This window comes from Stylophora pistillata, unplaced genomic scaffold, assembly GCF_964205215.1.
Source record: "Stylophora pistillata unplaced genomic scaffold, jaStyPist1.2 SCAFFOLD_115, whole genome shotgun sequence".
Classification (NCBI taxonomy): domain Eukaryota; kingdom Metazoa; phylum Cnidaria; class Anthozoa; order Scleractinia; family Pocilloporidae; genus Stylophora; species Stylophora pistillata.
The window spans coordinates 60001-77000 of record NW_028290822.1 but is presented as its reverse complement, the minus strand read 5'-3'; the positions used below and the strand labels follow the sequence as shown (position 1 = coordinate 77000).

Below are 17000 nucleotides of genomic sequence, written 5' to 3'. Positions count from 1 at the left end.
CAACATGTTAATTAACCTATTGACATCCAGTGCACCCATATGCGCCCATGGGGACCCACACCCTTTCTACACCTTGTGACATCATCACTTTTAACCCTGGAGCATGAATTTGAGCACCTACTTGAACAGGTTGAAAATATCTTACAGACAATACTTGAACTTGTCAGGTTTCAAAGATTAATTGTTTGTTTATACTCCACAAGATCTAATTAATCAGTGCAATAAAGGCAGAACTGGTAAATTCTAGAGCATAGAAAAATGCACTGTGTGAGGTGACCTGGTTTGGCCAGCAAATACCAACCAGACAAAGAAGCTACATTCCTGATCAACCTGTGCCACAGCCTAACAATCTTAGTTCCATTTGATATATTAGAAAAATCCTACATAATGTACCATCCCATTATTAATTGGAAATCATAAGTTTAATCTATCTTGTTCTCTATAAAAAGTGGGAGTCCAATCCTGTGATCACCTATATCTGAATTTACAACTACGTAACACTAACCTTAGAAAGATGTTACATTTCATCTTAAGTCACAAGTGTGGGGGAAAGAAAAATTTTTAAGTCCCCATGACAAATCCAACCTCAGACCTTGGGACTCGGTGCTCCGATGCTTTAGCACAGAGCCACAGAGACTCTATGGTGATCAGAAAGGCCCATTACAAAGTTCATATAGTTCATTAGTTTTTTTTATCGGATATATATTTTTTTTCTCTTTAGTTTTCGGGTTGCGCCTCACATGGGATTTTGTTTCTGTTTCGGCAATCTTATTTGGTCCTTTTTTTTAATTTCTTTTACTTCTGTATATTCATAACTTATGAGACCAATAAAGTTGATAAACATATATGACATGTGTCCTGCATACTAGCTGCTATAGGATCAGCAATATTTTTCAATAATGACACTACAAGCACATAGGCAGTGATGAGTTAACATTTGGCAGACTTTCTTTGTCTAAAATATAACACTCAATTCTTCAGAGATGTTTTTGGCAACACATTGTACCGTATTTATGTATGATCCTCGCAGTAAAGAGCACTATTTTAATAAGCAATAGTGAAAATCACACCTGAAAAAATTCAGGCCTGCATGGGATTTGAACCACTGACCTCTGCAATACTAGTGCAGCACTGTACCAATTGAGCTAACAAGCCAACTGGGAACAGGTCACCAAACTAATTCACCATAAATCCGTAAGATGATAAATCAAACTCAATGAATATATGAAACTCATATATTTGAACCGCGGTTGTAGAAACGTATTTATGTACGATCCTCGCAGTAAAGAGCACTATTTAAGCAATAGTGAAATTCCTACCTGAAAAAATTGAGGCCTGTACATTGTACCTCCCTTTTTGTGATCTTCCCCATGTGTAAACATCTCCCGATGAACTAACAACAGCCGTGTGTTGTTGGCCATAGGACAAATGACAGGCTTGAACAGGAACTCCATTGTACTTTCCTATTATGAACAGAAACAGTGATAATGATATCATTACATGGTCTGAATGGAAGATCATCTAAAGTACCATAGAATGTACTTCACTATCAACCACAATTTGAGAGCTTTTATTAATACTTGAAATTACCCTCTTCCTTCCCAGATCATTTTCAGAAGCTTGGTCTCCTCCAGTAATGCACTTAAATGCTGCAACTCTGGACACAGACAACAGAGAAAAGTATCAATTACAATATCCTTTTAATTAGTTATTAAATCTTTTACAGGCATAATTATTCTTATTAACCCTAATTTCAAAGACATCTGCAACATCTTATTTGAAGAAACTGGGCTTGGTTAGATGGCTCCTAACTAATCCAGGATAATTTTTTTGAAAAAATGCCATCTCTCTCAAGGAACTGGAGATGCAAGCTGAAACATGGAAGTAAATTAACCATTTCTGCCGGCAGCTTTCTACTTTTGACATCCCCCAGCCCTCAATATATAAAATTATAAAAAATTTAATAAAGAAGATAAATAACATGGGACACACCTTGCATCAGCATCCAACTTATCATCTCTGAGATAATTTAAAACCAAAAGACAACATAAAAACAGCTCAATCAGATCATGCAGGGAAGGTTGCTTATGATCCTCCTATATCACCGAAAGTGAACAATTAAAAAATAATAAATAATAAATAATAAATTAGCAATGGACATTCTACTGGGTGGCTCTTCTTGTCCACTGTTCCAATCGAATTGGAATTTGGAATGTTGGTTTTTGCGGAGGGAGGTAAACAGGAGGACCCAGAGGAAACCCCCAGAGCAAGGACGAGAACCAACAGCAAACTCAACCCATATGTGACGCCAAGTCCGGGAATCAAACCCAGGCCACAGTGGTGGGGGGCAAGTGCTCTCACCACTGCGCCATCCCTGCTCCCCTGGGAACAATTCAACATTTATTTTAAAAAGTTTGCAGGAAGTAAGATAAATGGATCTTTTGACTCTTCCTTATCTTGTTCCAGTTTAGTTTATAGTGTTCCTAACAACAGTTTATCGTGCCCCCCTGCCAACTCTCATTCACTTCCACTAAAACTTCCATTATAATCACTGAAAAAAAGTTTCATCCTTTGGAGATTTCAATGATTCTCTGTTGGATGTGTGTGGATAAGTTAATTACAATAAATGAAATAATATATTGTCGAAGAAAAAAAAAACATAACTCATGCAGACCTGTCTGAAACTGGCAGTACTTTCAAGAGAAATCACTGAGCCGATTGAGCTTCCAGATACAGTCCTGAAATTAAATGAAAGTGAAACATCCTTATGAATGTAAACCCTTATCAAATTACCACAATAACCACCATCACCATCACAATCTTAAACCATTCATACCTGTATTTCACAACTGCTAACATCTGATAGTAGTATGCATTACAACTGATTCATGGTATATATAGATATATAGTGTAAATCATAGTCTGTTCAGTAGTCATATTTATCATTAATCCTATCTGAAAGTTCCTTGAAAACACCTTCAAAGCTTTTTATTTATTGGCTTTAGTTGTTATTCCTTCTTGACACTGACAGTTAATACAGTTTAAATTTCTGATTAAGCTTGGTCGTTACAAATAATGACAAATTCTTACTTCTGCCTTGGAGGTCTCACTTAGGAGATCCTTAGGATCCATACACTGTATAAAAGCACCTGTTATCCGCATACAAGGTAAGTATGAATTAAAAATCACTACAAAATAAAAACGAACCCACTTCAACTGCCACCTTGTTTTCTTTATTTCTTATTTGCTGAGCTGGCATCTGCTACTTTAAGGATGAACCTTGTACATATTACATTGTCAGTGATGATGGTATGAAAAATAAGAGTCAAACGCTTTTACAATTATAAAATAAACAAATCTTTATCAAAAAATTCATGCATCTTACCAAAAAAATTTGACCTCTTTCAATTCTAAAAAGAGAATTCTGAACAGGTCAACTCAACAGAACACTGTGCAAAATCATCTCGTGAATGCCCCTTCATTGAACTATTCAATAAAGTGCTGCAATCATGTCTTTCTCGCCATTCGCACCTCTGCTGATAATATCAGTGAAACCTCTAGATGCCAACTTGCCCTGAGTTTCATAAGAAAGATGAAACTTTCCCTTCTGTGCAAGCATGTCCAGAGTTTCAGCCATGAGACCTCTTGCCTGTGAAGGAAATTCAACTGATTGAGATTCAATTCATGCAGCCTTTCCACTAAGATTATCTTGTATTCTGCAACATCACGCAATACAGCCAAAACCACTAGTAAACTGTAAATCATCAAAACTCAGGGTTACTGAGTTACTTTCCATGATCTCATTCAGAAGGCTTCACAAGTCTCAAGTGTCTCCATAGGCTTTGAAGTAAGTGAAATGTTCTCCAGAAGTAGCTGCACTTTTGCAGGCTTCTGGTGTTTGAAGCACAGTCTATTTTAATCCAACAAAGCAGTGGAACACCATAGTCTTGTTCAAAAATAAATGTTTACCTTTGCCTGCACCTAGTGTTTTTTATAGCTGGTCTTTAAAAAAAAAAACCTCCAGAGAATGCTACAAGTTAGTATCTGCCCAGTCAGATACTGCACATAAAAACCATTTGCAAGTGTGCAGTCCAGATTAGCTCACCAAAAAAAAAAAACCTCCAGAGAATGCTACAATTTAGTATCTGCCCAGTCAGATACTGCACATAAAAACCATTTGCAAGTGTGCAGTCCACATTAGCTCACCAAAAAAAAAAACCTCCAGAGAATGCTACAAGTTAGTATCTGCCCAGTCAGATACTGCACATAAAAACCATTTGCAAGTGTGCAGTCCAGATTAGCACACCAAAAAAAAAAAACCTCCAGAGAATGCTACAATTTAGTATCTGCCCAGTCAGATACTGCACATAAAAACCATTTGCAAGTGTGCAGTCCAGATTAGCTCACCAAAAAAAAAAAACCTCCAGAGAATGCTACAATTTAGTATCTGCCCAGTCAGATACTGCACATAAAAACCATTTGCAAGTGTGCAGTCCAGATTAGCTCACCAAAAAAAAAACCTCCAGAGAATGCTACAATTTAGTATCTGCCCAGTCAGATACTGCACATAAAAACCATTTGCAAGTGTGCAGTCCAGATTAGCTCACCAAAAAAAAAAAACCTCCAGAGAATGCTACAATTTAGTATCTGCCCAGTCAGATACTGCACATAAAAACCATTTGCAAGTGTGCAGTCCAGATTAGCTCACCAATCCCCTTCCCCTTCCCACCTCACTAACCTTGGCTACATCAAACATGAAGTTCTTGAGACCACATGCTGACAGCTGATCTAAGGCCGTGAGCTCATCATAGTCTAATTTCATTCAGGAATTGGCTGATGGAGACATAAAGATGTCAAAAAATAAAGTACAGTGATCAATAAATGAACTTGTGCTGTTTAATTAACTTAGAACTTACAGACATTAATTATAATAAGGAAAGTATTAAAAAAAACCCAATTCATTTCATTACTGAGGCCCATACCTGAATGCTTCAGAGAGTGTATGTTGCTGAACTGTATTTCCACTATTATACAAAACCTGAAAATAAAATTAAAGTGATGTTACATTTTGAAGTCTGTTGTTTCAGTAAAAATAAATGAGGCTAACCAGAGGTAATTAACACTAATAACATAAGGTAAAACACCTTAATAAGGATTTTCTAAAAATGTATTGCTTGACAAGAACCTGTTGTATACAGCAGAAGAGCGCAAGATTGGATAGCCATTTTATTCTCCGCAATGTGATCACTGTGCTTACTGCAGAGTGCCTTGAAAAAGCAAAGAGAAGGTATGTTTACATTTTGTATTAATTCTGATATTTCATCAAACATTTTACATCTAACATTTTTATTAGTGTCATCTTGAATGGAAAAGAAAAGAAACCTCTTTTTGTAAAAAACACAAACTCACTTCTACCCTTCAAGTGTTACCTTATTATAGGAAGTTAATGCTGCATGGATTTAAAGCAATTTAAGCATTGAATTTCTTTCCAGTTCTCATAATAAACAAGTCATCCTTGATTATTTAAGCTAAAACCTTTTACCATGTACTAAATACTTAAGCGACCAAGGTTGTTAGGTCAAGATAGCTGGATAATTTTGCCTTTTTCTTTTCTGCATTTTTATGGATCTCTCCTCCTGTGCTACAAGCAATTAATAGGCTATCTTTCCTAGCTCTCAAAATAAACAAGTCATTTTTTATTCTTATTTTAGCTACCAAATCCTTTTACAACTGATGAAAAATTTTTTAATTAGCATGCTTGCTTTGTGAAGATAGCTAACTATATGCCTGTTTTTTGTTTTGTTTTGTTTTTTTTTGTCTTTTTATGCATCTAAGCTTTGTCTTGGTCAATAAAAACACACACCAAAAAAACTATCGATTAAGTTAAAGTAGCAATGAAGGAAAAACATCCTATAAAAAGCAAGTTGTTATGAAGACCAGCTGTCAGATGGATTAGATAGCTTCATACAAACCACAGTGACAATGATGAATAAAGCACCCAGAGCATTAGTTGTTACTATGTACAGTCTCATTTGTTATCAAGAGCAAGATAATTTTAAAAAAGCTGAAATATTTCTTTAGATCTTTCTTGTTATTTTTCTCTTCAGTTTCACCGACAAGTTCAATTCTTATTGATGTAGCACAGTTGAATTCAGGTGAGATCAGATGTTGTTATTTTCATGAATGATAAGGGTTGTAGTGAGAATATGTAAACATAGTTGTCATGTTACCCTATCTTTGTTGAGTTATTTTTGACAAATATTTTATAAAAGCAATAGAGGACTTTATCAACTTTACAAAACCTTATCTGAACACTTAGGGATTACAAGAATTCTTCATAATTATATGCAAATCTGTAACTGTCTCTCTCAACTCCCCACTGAGTGTTCACTGTTCACGGTGATCATTCCAGACGTCAAAAGGTTAGCCTATTTCTAACGATTTTAAAATTCTGTCAGGTGTGTATCCAGCACTACCTCCAGTCACTGAGGTGGATTTTAGCCTGCTGCTTGATCAGGTCAGTGACTAACTGATAAAAACTATTGTGCTGTGTATTGAAAAAAATCATTTAAAGAGATCCTTGGAATCATTGGGGCTGCACCTCTTTAGCATTGAAAGCACAATGTCTCTCTACCTGTAGAAGATCAGCGGAGCTATTAGTTGTAGCTTTAGAGATTAAGAGACCTTGGATGTTGCAACACAAATTTACAAGTCAACATACAATCTGCATCTTTATGATTTTCTTCAATACTGCGAGGATCGTGCATCATACTGCATGTTGTTTATGTTTCTGTTTATCAAGTGTACCTTGATTTTGTTTCAGTGAGTCCCTTTTTCCCTCTCAGCTATAGAATTCTTTATTTTGTAACACAGGCTGAATGGGAGCTGACATTACACTATATTGTCGCTTTTTCATCGGTGATAAAGGATTCTGTCACTGGACTGACAATGTTTATTAAAATCAATTAAAGTCCAATTTCAATTTCTAATCTATTAGGTCTTGACAGTATGTATTAGGTTTTTTAGATTCTTAATCTTAGAGGCACCTATGTATTTTGAACAAGCTCTACGAGCTCCTTGACGCTATGTGGGTAAATAAAGTATTGATTCATTGATTGAGTCACAAAATGTCACTATTCAGTCAAATAAGGTCAGTACATTGTGTGTTTCAGTAAATGAGGTGTTCATACTGTACTTGTTAATTTTGAAATCTTTAGTCTAGAATAAAACGTTTAGTACATGCAATAAAAGGAGGTCTACAGTGTAATACCCACATTTATTTATATCACTATCTGTTGAAAATCTAAGCCATAGGAAGGCCATGATTGCAGTTTCTGTGGAACAACCGATGATTATTGGAGAAGCTGTTTTTTAAAGGTCTTTTTTTAATACGTCTTTTCAGAAACATGAATAGGTTGTTTGGTGGGTAGTAAGAAGATTGTACCTCTTTATTTCCTAGTTTAATCACCTTGCCAGGATTGATTCAAACAACATGTTTAGACATCCTCAACTTATAAAAATAGGTATCTCTTTTATACGCTGAGTACTTGAACCAACACGGGTTATTCCTTAAGACTGGTCGCCAAGATAACTGTTTTATTTTTGCTGCTTTGCTCTTCAATCTTTTTCAGATCTGCTGTTCCCTTTTGAATTTAAGCCACAAGTTCATTTCATATTACTGCCGAGTGCATGTTTTTGGAGTAAGTAATTTTGAGCTAAAAAGGGCTATTCCACATGAGACATGAAAATTTGACAGATTTTTAAATTCAAAATATGAGAGCCAAACTTACTTTTCATGAAAGCTTATACATAGTTCTATAAGAATCCAAATCTAGATTGGCAGTAGTGGCCACGTCCAGGGTGTGTGACGCAATTGTTTTTGAGGGTTTTTATTGACAGAATAAGCCATTTTACATACCAATATCTAAATGGCTCTATCTCAAAGAAATTGATTGCTATAAATCAGTTTTTGAGATCTTAACTACTCACTAGGATGGGCCTTTCAACGCCAAAAGAAAAAAATTCTCAATCATTTAATGCCTCAGACAAACAAAGACATAAGTGTTGCAGACGTGTATAGTGGCCGAGAACTGCCATTAAACATATTCAAATTTATAGGAATTATTTTTGTTATTTTTTTTTAAATTTCGATTTATTTCTTATTTTTCTTTTTAAAATAAAAGCAAGTGAAAGTAAATGAAATGTAAAATAGAAATAAAATGAAACCAAAGATAAATGAAATCAAATCAAAATTAAATACTACCTGGCCAAGCGCTGCCACTAGTTTCATTTTTTTTTTTTTTTTTATTGATTGTTGGAATAAGCTACCATCATCTGTCGTAGATCATGAATATGTAAATAGCTTAAAAAAAGCATTGAAAAAAGTCTATTTTAAATGATTTATAATACCTATAGAGCATAATTTTAAAATTCTTACGCAGGCATGTATTGTTAACCCTGCCATATCAATTACATTTCATTGACTCATTGACTAAGAATAGCGTCTACTGTGTTATACCTCATTTTTCAAAGCCTCCCGACATATGTAAATGATGTGGACGGGTATTCTGAAGTTGTTCCGATTCCTCGTTGGAAACAGCCATAGATCTTCAAAATTCATGCGACCTGAACAAAGCAACCGCGTCCGCGCTCTTGAAATTTGCTCGGTTTAAACGCAGGAACTAACTGGATCGATCGAAGTTTGACTCGTGCACAAACGATGTTATAATATGAGTCAGCAGTTGACTTACCCAGTATTCCTGCAACGTGAGATGAACTGCAACCAGAAGTGCGGTCCGAAGCGTTGGTCCTCAAAAGCGGCAAAGTGAACAGAGAGGCATTTGGCCTGCGCATGCGCGAGTGGCATTAGCTTAACGCCATTTGTTGAGTTTGCGACGCGTTTCTGCGAGGTTTCAACTGGACAATCGACACCTTTTTGTAATATTTTTTGAAGATGAATGAAGGAGTATGACAAGTTCACCAACATTTCTAACTATGTGGATATTCATGGTGTTTAATGGCTCTTCGGTTGAGGATATTTTAATGATGAAAGTGCGAACAAAACGCGAAAAAATCCCCAAAACTTGAAGTTTGAGATGGCTTACTTTGGTTTGCGAAACGAAACGAAACGAAACGAAAAGGAAAATCTATAGTTTGCGAAATGAAAAATCTGTAGTTTGCGAAATGAAAAGTCTGTAGTTTGCGAAATGTAAAATCTGTAGTTTGCGAAATGGAAAATCTGTAGTTTGCGAAATGAAATTTCCCTGTCAAAATTAAATTCTGGCGGAAGACTATCCTGGCGATCACCTTTGCATACATTTGCTAGGTAGGAGACCCTTGCGTTACATTTTCTAACAGGTCAGGGGAGTCTAACTTTTGGTTGAGCCATCATGGGTCGAGGGTCTTATGTCGAAGTCGAGGGTATTTAGTCGAGCGTCCCTTTTTTGTTTTTCTTTTTCGCAGCCTAGGCGAGGAATTTCATTTCGCAAACTACAGATTTTCCATTTCGCATACTACAGATTTTTCATTTCGCAAACTACAGTTATTCCATTTCGTTTCGCAAACTACAGTAAGCCCTGCATATTTTTCAGTTACTTTTTAGTGAGGATAATTTTGCAAAGTACATCACAGCCTTGTACTATTTCAATAAATCAATGTAATTCAAAAAATGTTATACATTCAAGAAAAACAGTTACTATCAGTAGTGCATATACATTTGCGAATATGCATGTAACATTCTTTTGTCCATTTGCGGTTTGATACTAATTTATAAATTCACAGCCGTAGCGTATTACTAGCTGTAATTACAATAAAGCTGTAATTCCAAACATCAAACTATCTGCCTGGACTCTACAGAATCAACACTGAGAACCCTCAAACTTTTTAAGATATTGAACGTGCCTGGATAGCCCAAGTAGATTACCGTATTTGTTCGCCTATAAGCCGAGCGATTTTTCCAACAAATCAAACTGAGAACAGGTAAATTCTCGCCAAGGAAGGGGGTTCGGCTTGTAGCAGTGTATTTTCGCCAAAAAATATTTAAGGGTGCTTAACAAGATTCGAAATTCAATGTTTATTCGACTGTAAGCCGAGCGATTATCAACAAACACAAATTTCCGAGATCACGAAGGGTAGGTACATGTAAATCATTGTTGGTTCTGCTCGACGGAAGCTCGAATCGCATAGGAGTTTCATCCATATTGAACAGCCTGGAGAGCGAATGGCCATACCGCTGCCAAAGTGCGATCACGAACTGATGGAACTGGATGATCTTTTCTTCCAGATCTTGTGGGAGTCGCTGGGCCAGGGTTGTCCTAGTGCGAAGGCTGATGGAATGGCGCTTTTTCCATCTCTGGTAGCAACCCAGTGAGGCTTTGAAGTCTGGATCACTGCTCAACTCCTTTGCCTTTAGCCGTAGAATTAATCCGCTTACGGCAATTCCTGTATAAGATAACAGAGATCAATTGTTTGACTTGTTTTGACGACATGAAAAACTGGCCAATCAGAAGCGGTCATTCCCACGGTTTCTGTAAACATTGCAACACGATCTGACAGATATCAGTTGATCGAAGCTTTTCATTGTTTTAAAGAAGCGAAAGACCTACCTTGACTCCCCTGCTCTGAAAACCAGTCCAGTAGTGTTTGATCCAATTCAGGATACTTTGGCCAAAGGCAGCCCATCGTCTTTCGCTTTGCTGACATTTTAAGCTCACCATAAAACAGGTTCGCTTAATCTTTTCGCCAGCGACGCACCATCGATTCACTGATTCCGTAATCTCTAGCGATGTCGGAGTTGTTCTCGACGGCCTCTGCTTCAGCAACGACTTTTAGTTTGAACGCTAAGTTGTATGAAGAACGACGAACTTTCGGCATGATGATCGATTACGATAACTTTGAAAGAGAGCGATTGTTTGAGACAGGATTCTGAACTCAGGTGAATGTTTTGTTATGTCACGCATGGTTCTATTTATTTACACATTAAATTCAACTTATCTGTGATTTGTTGTTACTTTCAATTAAACGACCAATAACAACTGAGTAAATAACCTACTTTTTGGTTACATGTTTCCCGAGGGGGAAGCTCCTTTTGTTTTCGGTTTATGTTAATTCATCTCAGTTAACGACACGCGTGGAGTACTTTGCAATTATTAGGTCTCGGCTTATAGCCGAATGTTTTTTGTTTATTTTTTATTTCAATGCAAAGCTGCTGACATGAAGAAGTTTAGGGTCTCGGCTTATAGCCGAGATCGGCTTATAGGCGAATAAATACGGTAGATACCGATAAGTGACCCTTCTGTCTAAAATGGTTCAAGAAGCTAGGACAACGTTCTTTTTGACCTGCGGGTAGTCCCTTTCTACCCAAGTGGCCTAATGACCCAGTTTCTGTAGTTGAACAAACAAAATCGAGTCCCAGACGATAGTTTTCCAAAGATTTAAAAATCGGTGTTAAACAATCTCCTAACGCAGGGTATACAGGTTATCACTTCCAATCATTTTCCAATTATTTGAAAATGGAGTACTTAAAACAGGCCCTTTTTGCACATTTTATTCCACATTATCCAAGAAGTTACAAACTGGACCTGTCAACCCGTCGTGCTGCTTAACCGACTAACGACAAAGGGTGAAAAATACTACCGACTAAGTGACTGAATATTAACCGACAAGTGGACCCTCCTCCCCCCCATTCAGACTCTCTGTTGAGATAAGCGCTGAAAACTAGCAAAGTCATAATTTTGTCATATCTGAAAATTCGGGGTTATTAAGCAATGTCAGTTATGTGGGGTGTATCGCTAGTGACCAGAAACGCGAGAGATAAACCCCGTTCTCTGTTGTTATTTCAAATCTATACAAACTGTAAGTAACAGAAGTCTCCACGTGAAAATTAAGCATTGCAAACTCATTACCCGGTGTGATAGGGCGAGGTGCCGCGAAATCGACCCCGTTTTATGTTGTTATTTTGTAAATATCTGAAAATTGGGGTCATTAACCAGTGTATTAGTGCAGGGTGTATGTGTAATCACTAGCAACTCCCGACATCGACCCCGTTTTCTGTTGTTATTTTCTAGATATCTGAAAATTGAGGTCATTAACCGGTGTTTTAGTGCGAGGTGTATGGGTAATCATCGGAAACTCCCGAATCGACCCTGTTTTCTGTTGTTATTTTCTACCGAAATATCTGAAAATTGGGCCTGGAGCATTAAAGCAGAATGTATAGGTTATCACACAGGAAACTCGCAAAATCGACCCCGTTTTTTGTCGCTATTTTCTAGATATCTGAAAATTGGGGTCACCAAACCAGTTTGTTAGTGCGGGGTGTATGGGTAATCACTGGCAACTCCCGAAATCGACCCCGTTTTTTGTTGTTAGTTTCTAGATATCTGAAGTTGGGGTACTTAACCGGTGTGTTAGTGTGGAGTGTATGGATAATGACTGGAAACTCCTGAAATCAACCCCGTTTTTTGTTGCTATTTTCTTGATATTTGAAAATGGAGGTCATTAACCGGTGTTTTAGTGCGAGGTGTATGAGTAATCACTGGAAACTCCCGAAATCGACCCTGTTTTATGTTGTTATTTTCAACTGAAATATCTGAAAATTCGGTCCGGAGCATTAAATCGGAGTGTATAGCTTATCACTCAGGAAACTCGCGAAATCGACCCCGTCTTTTGTTGCTATTTTCTATATATCTGAAAATTGGGTCACTAAGCCAGAGTGTTGGTGGGGGGTGTATGGGTAATCACTGGCAACTCCCAAAATCGACCCCATTTTTTGTTCCTAGTATCTAGATATCTGAAGTTGGGGTCCTTAACCGGTGTGTTAGTGCGGAGTGTATGGATAATGACTGGAAACTTCTGAACTCCACCCTGTTTTTCGTTATTTTCTAGATGTCTGAAAATTGGGGTCATTCACTGGTGTTTTGGTGGGGGGTATAGGTAATCACTGGAAACTTCGCGAGAACGACCCCGTTTTCAGCTATTTTCTAATTTTCGGAAAATTGGGGTCATTAACCGGCCTGTTAGTGTGGGGTGTACAGGTAATCACTGGAACCTCGCGAAATCAACCTCATTTTTCTGTTTATATTTTCTAAATATATGAAATTTGGGAGTAGCCGGTGGCCCACTCAACCCTGTTTTATTAGTCATTTTCTTGGCTCTTCACCCACCCTATATCTAAAGTTATGTCCTGTGTTTGCAACGACGACTCAGTATCAGACTGGCGTATTTATGACATAATACATTGCAGTTATTAACCATACACGTTGGATGATGGCTGTCGCCATACGATTTCTGAGCGTGGCATCCAAAATTTCACAGCTGAATTTTAAAAGGAGGTCCCATTCAGACCTGCCAAGTGTTCCATCTTTGAAAACAAGCGACAAGCTCAAAATCGGTGCAACGTAAAATACCTCATCAAAAAAGTCATGAACAACTGTATGATTGACAGTTATCACACAATCTTTACAATCTATCCAAAAAAGAGAAAAATATTTAATGCTACTATAAATAATCTCCCTAGCAAGTGTAGTTAGCTTCGTAACTGTAAAATCAGAGTTGATTGTTCAGCTCAAACTAAGGTCAAAGCTATTAGTGTCCATCAGTGATTTGCCTTTCTCTTTTCTCCGAATGCACGACTGCTCGCACATTGAATATAATTAATTCCATACAGTACAATTCAACTTTTTTTCAAAAAAAGCAGATATTAACTATCAGTAAAGAAATAATAAGAAGAAACCAAGGAAATTTTCCCTCAAAGGTGATTTGTATTAATTAACCGACAATATTTTATAGTTGTGAAATAATTTGCAACGAATCACCAAATTCAAAGCGACTTTACTATGGGTACATTTCATAAGAATAGAAACCATATAAGTTGGGTCCTGGTGAAGTACACTTAATATACTGAGATGAAACTTGTTCAGTGGAGAGCATTAAAGATAAATGTGTTGTTTTAATCCTATACGTGACACGTTCGCAGTAACAATTTAATTTAATTTTTTAATATACTCAATTTCAATTATACAGGTCTTAACATAATATACAAATTAAAGATAAATTAATGATTATTAAAAAAAATAAAAAATTTACAAGATCTAAATAATTAGGTCAGTTTATACAGAATTCAAAGATTCCTCATAAGAATAAACTGCCTCAATGAAGGGAAAAAAATTTTTACGTACAATATAGTAGCTCAAATAGCATAATTAACATGACAATAATTATTAATTAATTATAAAAATCTATCCTTATTTCCAGTAAATTTGTTTTGATAAAATTCATTAATACTGTTCTTAAATGATGAGAAAGATTCAATCATTCTAATGTGTAGTGGAAGAGAATTCCACAGGTCTACAATATGATTAAAAAAAGAAAACTTAAAAACATCAGTTCCAAAAAGGCCTTTCCCCAGTGTAACCTCACTATTTCTGATGTTATATTTAGACGTCTTAAAATTTACACATGACAAAACATTAAAATCAATGTAACCTTTAAGGCATTTAAAGGAAAAGCAAATAACAGCAAAGGAAAAAGCAATTCCTCGAAAATGAACTATAGAGTTAACATTCAAAAGTATGCTTAAAGGGTTACATGACTTTCATTAACAAAAATACTTTCTGGCTCCAGCATAATACTGTTGGTCTTGGCATTTCAATCAAGAGTGTATTCTCTTAGGCTAATTATTATCACTTAGGTTCTAGAATCAATATTGGGTCATTCTCTTCACTTAGATTATACTATTTAACATTTTATTGTAATGTAGCTAAATTGATCAATGATTTCATTTCCATTGATTGGTCTAATGCGGCATGATCTGAATGAACAGTCGCATTTTGGTTATACCTCTATGGAATTAAATTGACCTAACTTTGATACAGCAATCTGGCCTGATTTCGAACCAGATGGAGGGTTTTTAAAGTTAATTTATCAGTGAAATGTTCAGCAAATTAATTTAATTAATTTTAATTAATCAAATTTGTGACTGCAAAAAATACCTTAAATTTACTTACGGTAAATTATTACCCTAAGACTTCCTTCAGAGCTCAACTAAGGCAGATGATGGAACTTTAGACAACTTTCACTCATGACAATTCTGCTCGCTACTTACAAATGTTTGCATATCTAAGTAAAAAATTAGTATTGAATTTTGGTTTTGAGTTGGCGTCAGTAGAAAAACAACAAATTATTCATAACATTCTAGCAAAAGCTATGTCTTCAAGGAAGTAATTACTGTAGCTGTTTTGGTCCTTAATTGAGCCCTTTTTACACAGTACACAATCCTTGTTGACTAAGTGTAACTAAAATAACAGAGCAAATGGCCCCTGGTAAACAAAATGGCTCCCCAGAATCCAAATTTGCACAACACTAAAAGTAAAGAGGGCCATGGGCAGTGCAGATAATGTTCTTTCCCAGTACTTGATCATTATTTAAAACATCACTGTAATTAATTGTTTCTTAACTAAACCAGAAAAATTCTATTTCTGAAATAACTCATACATGCATTAAACTAAAATTTACATTCCTTTAGTACATTCCATTTGTAACTCAAACCACTAGTTACATACAAAACGTAGTTGTTTAATGATAACTTCTGCAGTTTTTTAAATACTTACTGTATTTCTTGTTGAAAAGGTCTTGCACATGAGCAATAGTAAATTGCTGATGATTTGCACCTATAAAACAGAAAGTAAACAAAAGACTTAATATGTAAACAAGATATGAATGGCAGCTACATGTAAGTTTCACATGAGGATTCTATTAAATGGCCCATACACTTCTTTGTGGTTCAACTTACATACATGTACCTTAATTTTGAAAGTCACAACACCTACAACATTAATGTTTAAAAACTCTGGAGTACTTGAAAATAAATTATTCTTGGTATCAAAACCAGTCCCTATCAAATAGGATTTTGTACTGTAGTCCCATGAGATGCAACCCCTCACTGAAATTCCTTGTCTCAGGCTCTAAGGTAGATGGCAAGATTGTTATATAGGTGACTCAATCAAGACATTATCCTGTTTGCTAAGATCACAGCAGTGTCTGCATCTTGATCTTACTTATTAACATCATCTTTGATGCAGCTCTTGAAGACATGCTCCCTTCCTTGAAACAAAGTGCCAAATTGTGCCGTTCATTTTTCATAGTTCTTAGCTTCCATTAATGGGCACTTCATGAGGTCCACCAACACCCACAAAAAGGATGTTTTATGTTCCAGTTCTCCCATAACATGGCAAACCTTAATCAGTGAATGAAATATCTGCAGTGCTCTGTTTGTAAGAGTAACTCATATAGGGTAATTGCTTTATTAAAATCTTAATGAAGGCGAGGGCAATCAAACACTAGAAAATATACACAATGTACACCATAAAACAAGAGAGAGGCAAGACTGGGGAGGAAAAGGGTTGATTAAGAACCTGTCATCTATTATATGGCCACAATCCACAAATAGGATATTGGCTGCAGATGCCATCTTTGGTTTAAAATGCAAAACAGTACACTCGATTCCATATTCTTAACCTCGCTCAAAGTGAATAATTATGGTGTACTTGTCACATAAAATTTCACTGTTTGAAAGCAAATATTGTCTTCTTACCAAAATATTCTCGAAATTTTATGCTCATCCCTTGATTAGTTGCAAGAAATGCTGTTCCAGCCCTAGATGCAAGGTTGTACACTTCACCACTGATATCCAGATATAATGTGGATGTCTGACAACCCAAATCTTCAAGAACCAGGATTTATACATGCAATAAAATACCTAAGGCAATTAAAAAGGTTATATTATCTTCAGTCTTAATTATTAAGATATAGGTCTAACCCGAAAACACTTCTTTTAAATCCCCTAAGGAAATGCTCAATATGAATAATTCATAATTACCGTTAGTATTATTAATGTTTTTTGAAGATAGGCAACTTAACTCTATCAGGGTGAACATACACAGCTGTATTAATAGTATCTCTTCCAAAAGTTTCTCTCTGTGTCTATCAATTAGTTTTCTTTTCTG

The 17000-nt window shown here is 36.1% G+C and overlaps 1 protein-coding gene and 1 long non-coding RNA gene across 9 annotated transcripts in view; one reads left to right on the top strand and one right to left on the bottom strand.

The window, feature by feature from the left end:
• Nucleotides 1-1585: 1585 nt before the first annotated feature.
• The window catches only part of LOC148715857 (uncharacterized), a 20211-nt gene continuing 4796 nt past the window's right edge, over nucleotides 1586-17000 (bottom strand). For 2 of the 8 annotated variants that reach the window (XM_088746384.1, XM_088746386.1), the window contains exons 1-8: nucleotides 8751-11164; nucleotides 4983-5038; nucleotides 4739-4833; nucleotides 3386-3649; nucleotides 3091-3149; nucleotides 2675-2738; nucleotides 1993-2096; nucleotides 1586-1657 (exon numbers count right to left, since the gene is read on the bottom strand). In XM_088746384.1, the coding sequence (XP_088602510.1) occupies nucleotides 4823-4833; nucleotides 4983-5038; nucleotides 8751-8986 (303 nt within the window). In that variant the 5' untranslated portion in view covers nucleotides 8987-11164 and the 3' untranslated portion in view covers nucleotides 1586-1657; nucleotides 1993-2096; nucleotides 2675-2738; ... (1 more) ...; nucleotides 3386-3649; nucleotides 4739-4822. The other 6 variants (XM_088746388.1, XR_015995786.1, XM_088746385.1 and 3 more) reach the window with 6 other exon arrangements.
• Nucleotides 5320-7413, top strand: LOC148715858 (uncharacterized). Its single transcript, XR_015995804.1, has 3 exons — nucleotides 5320-6155; nucleotides 6459-6517; nucleotides 6874-7413. It is a non-coding gene; the product is annotated as an uncharacterized LOC148715858 (long non-coding RNA).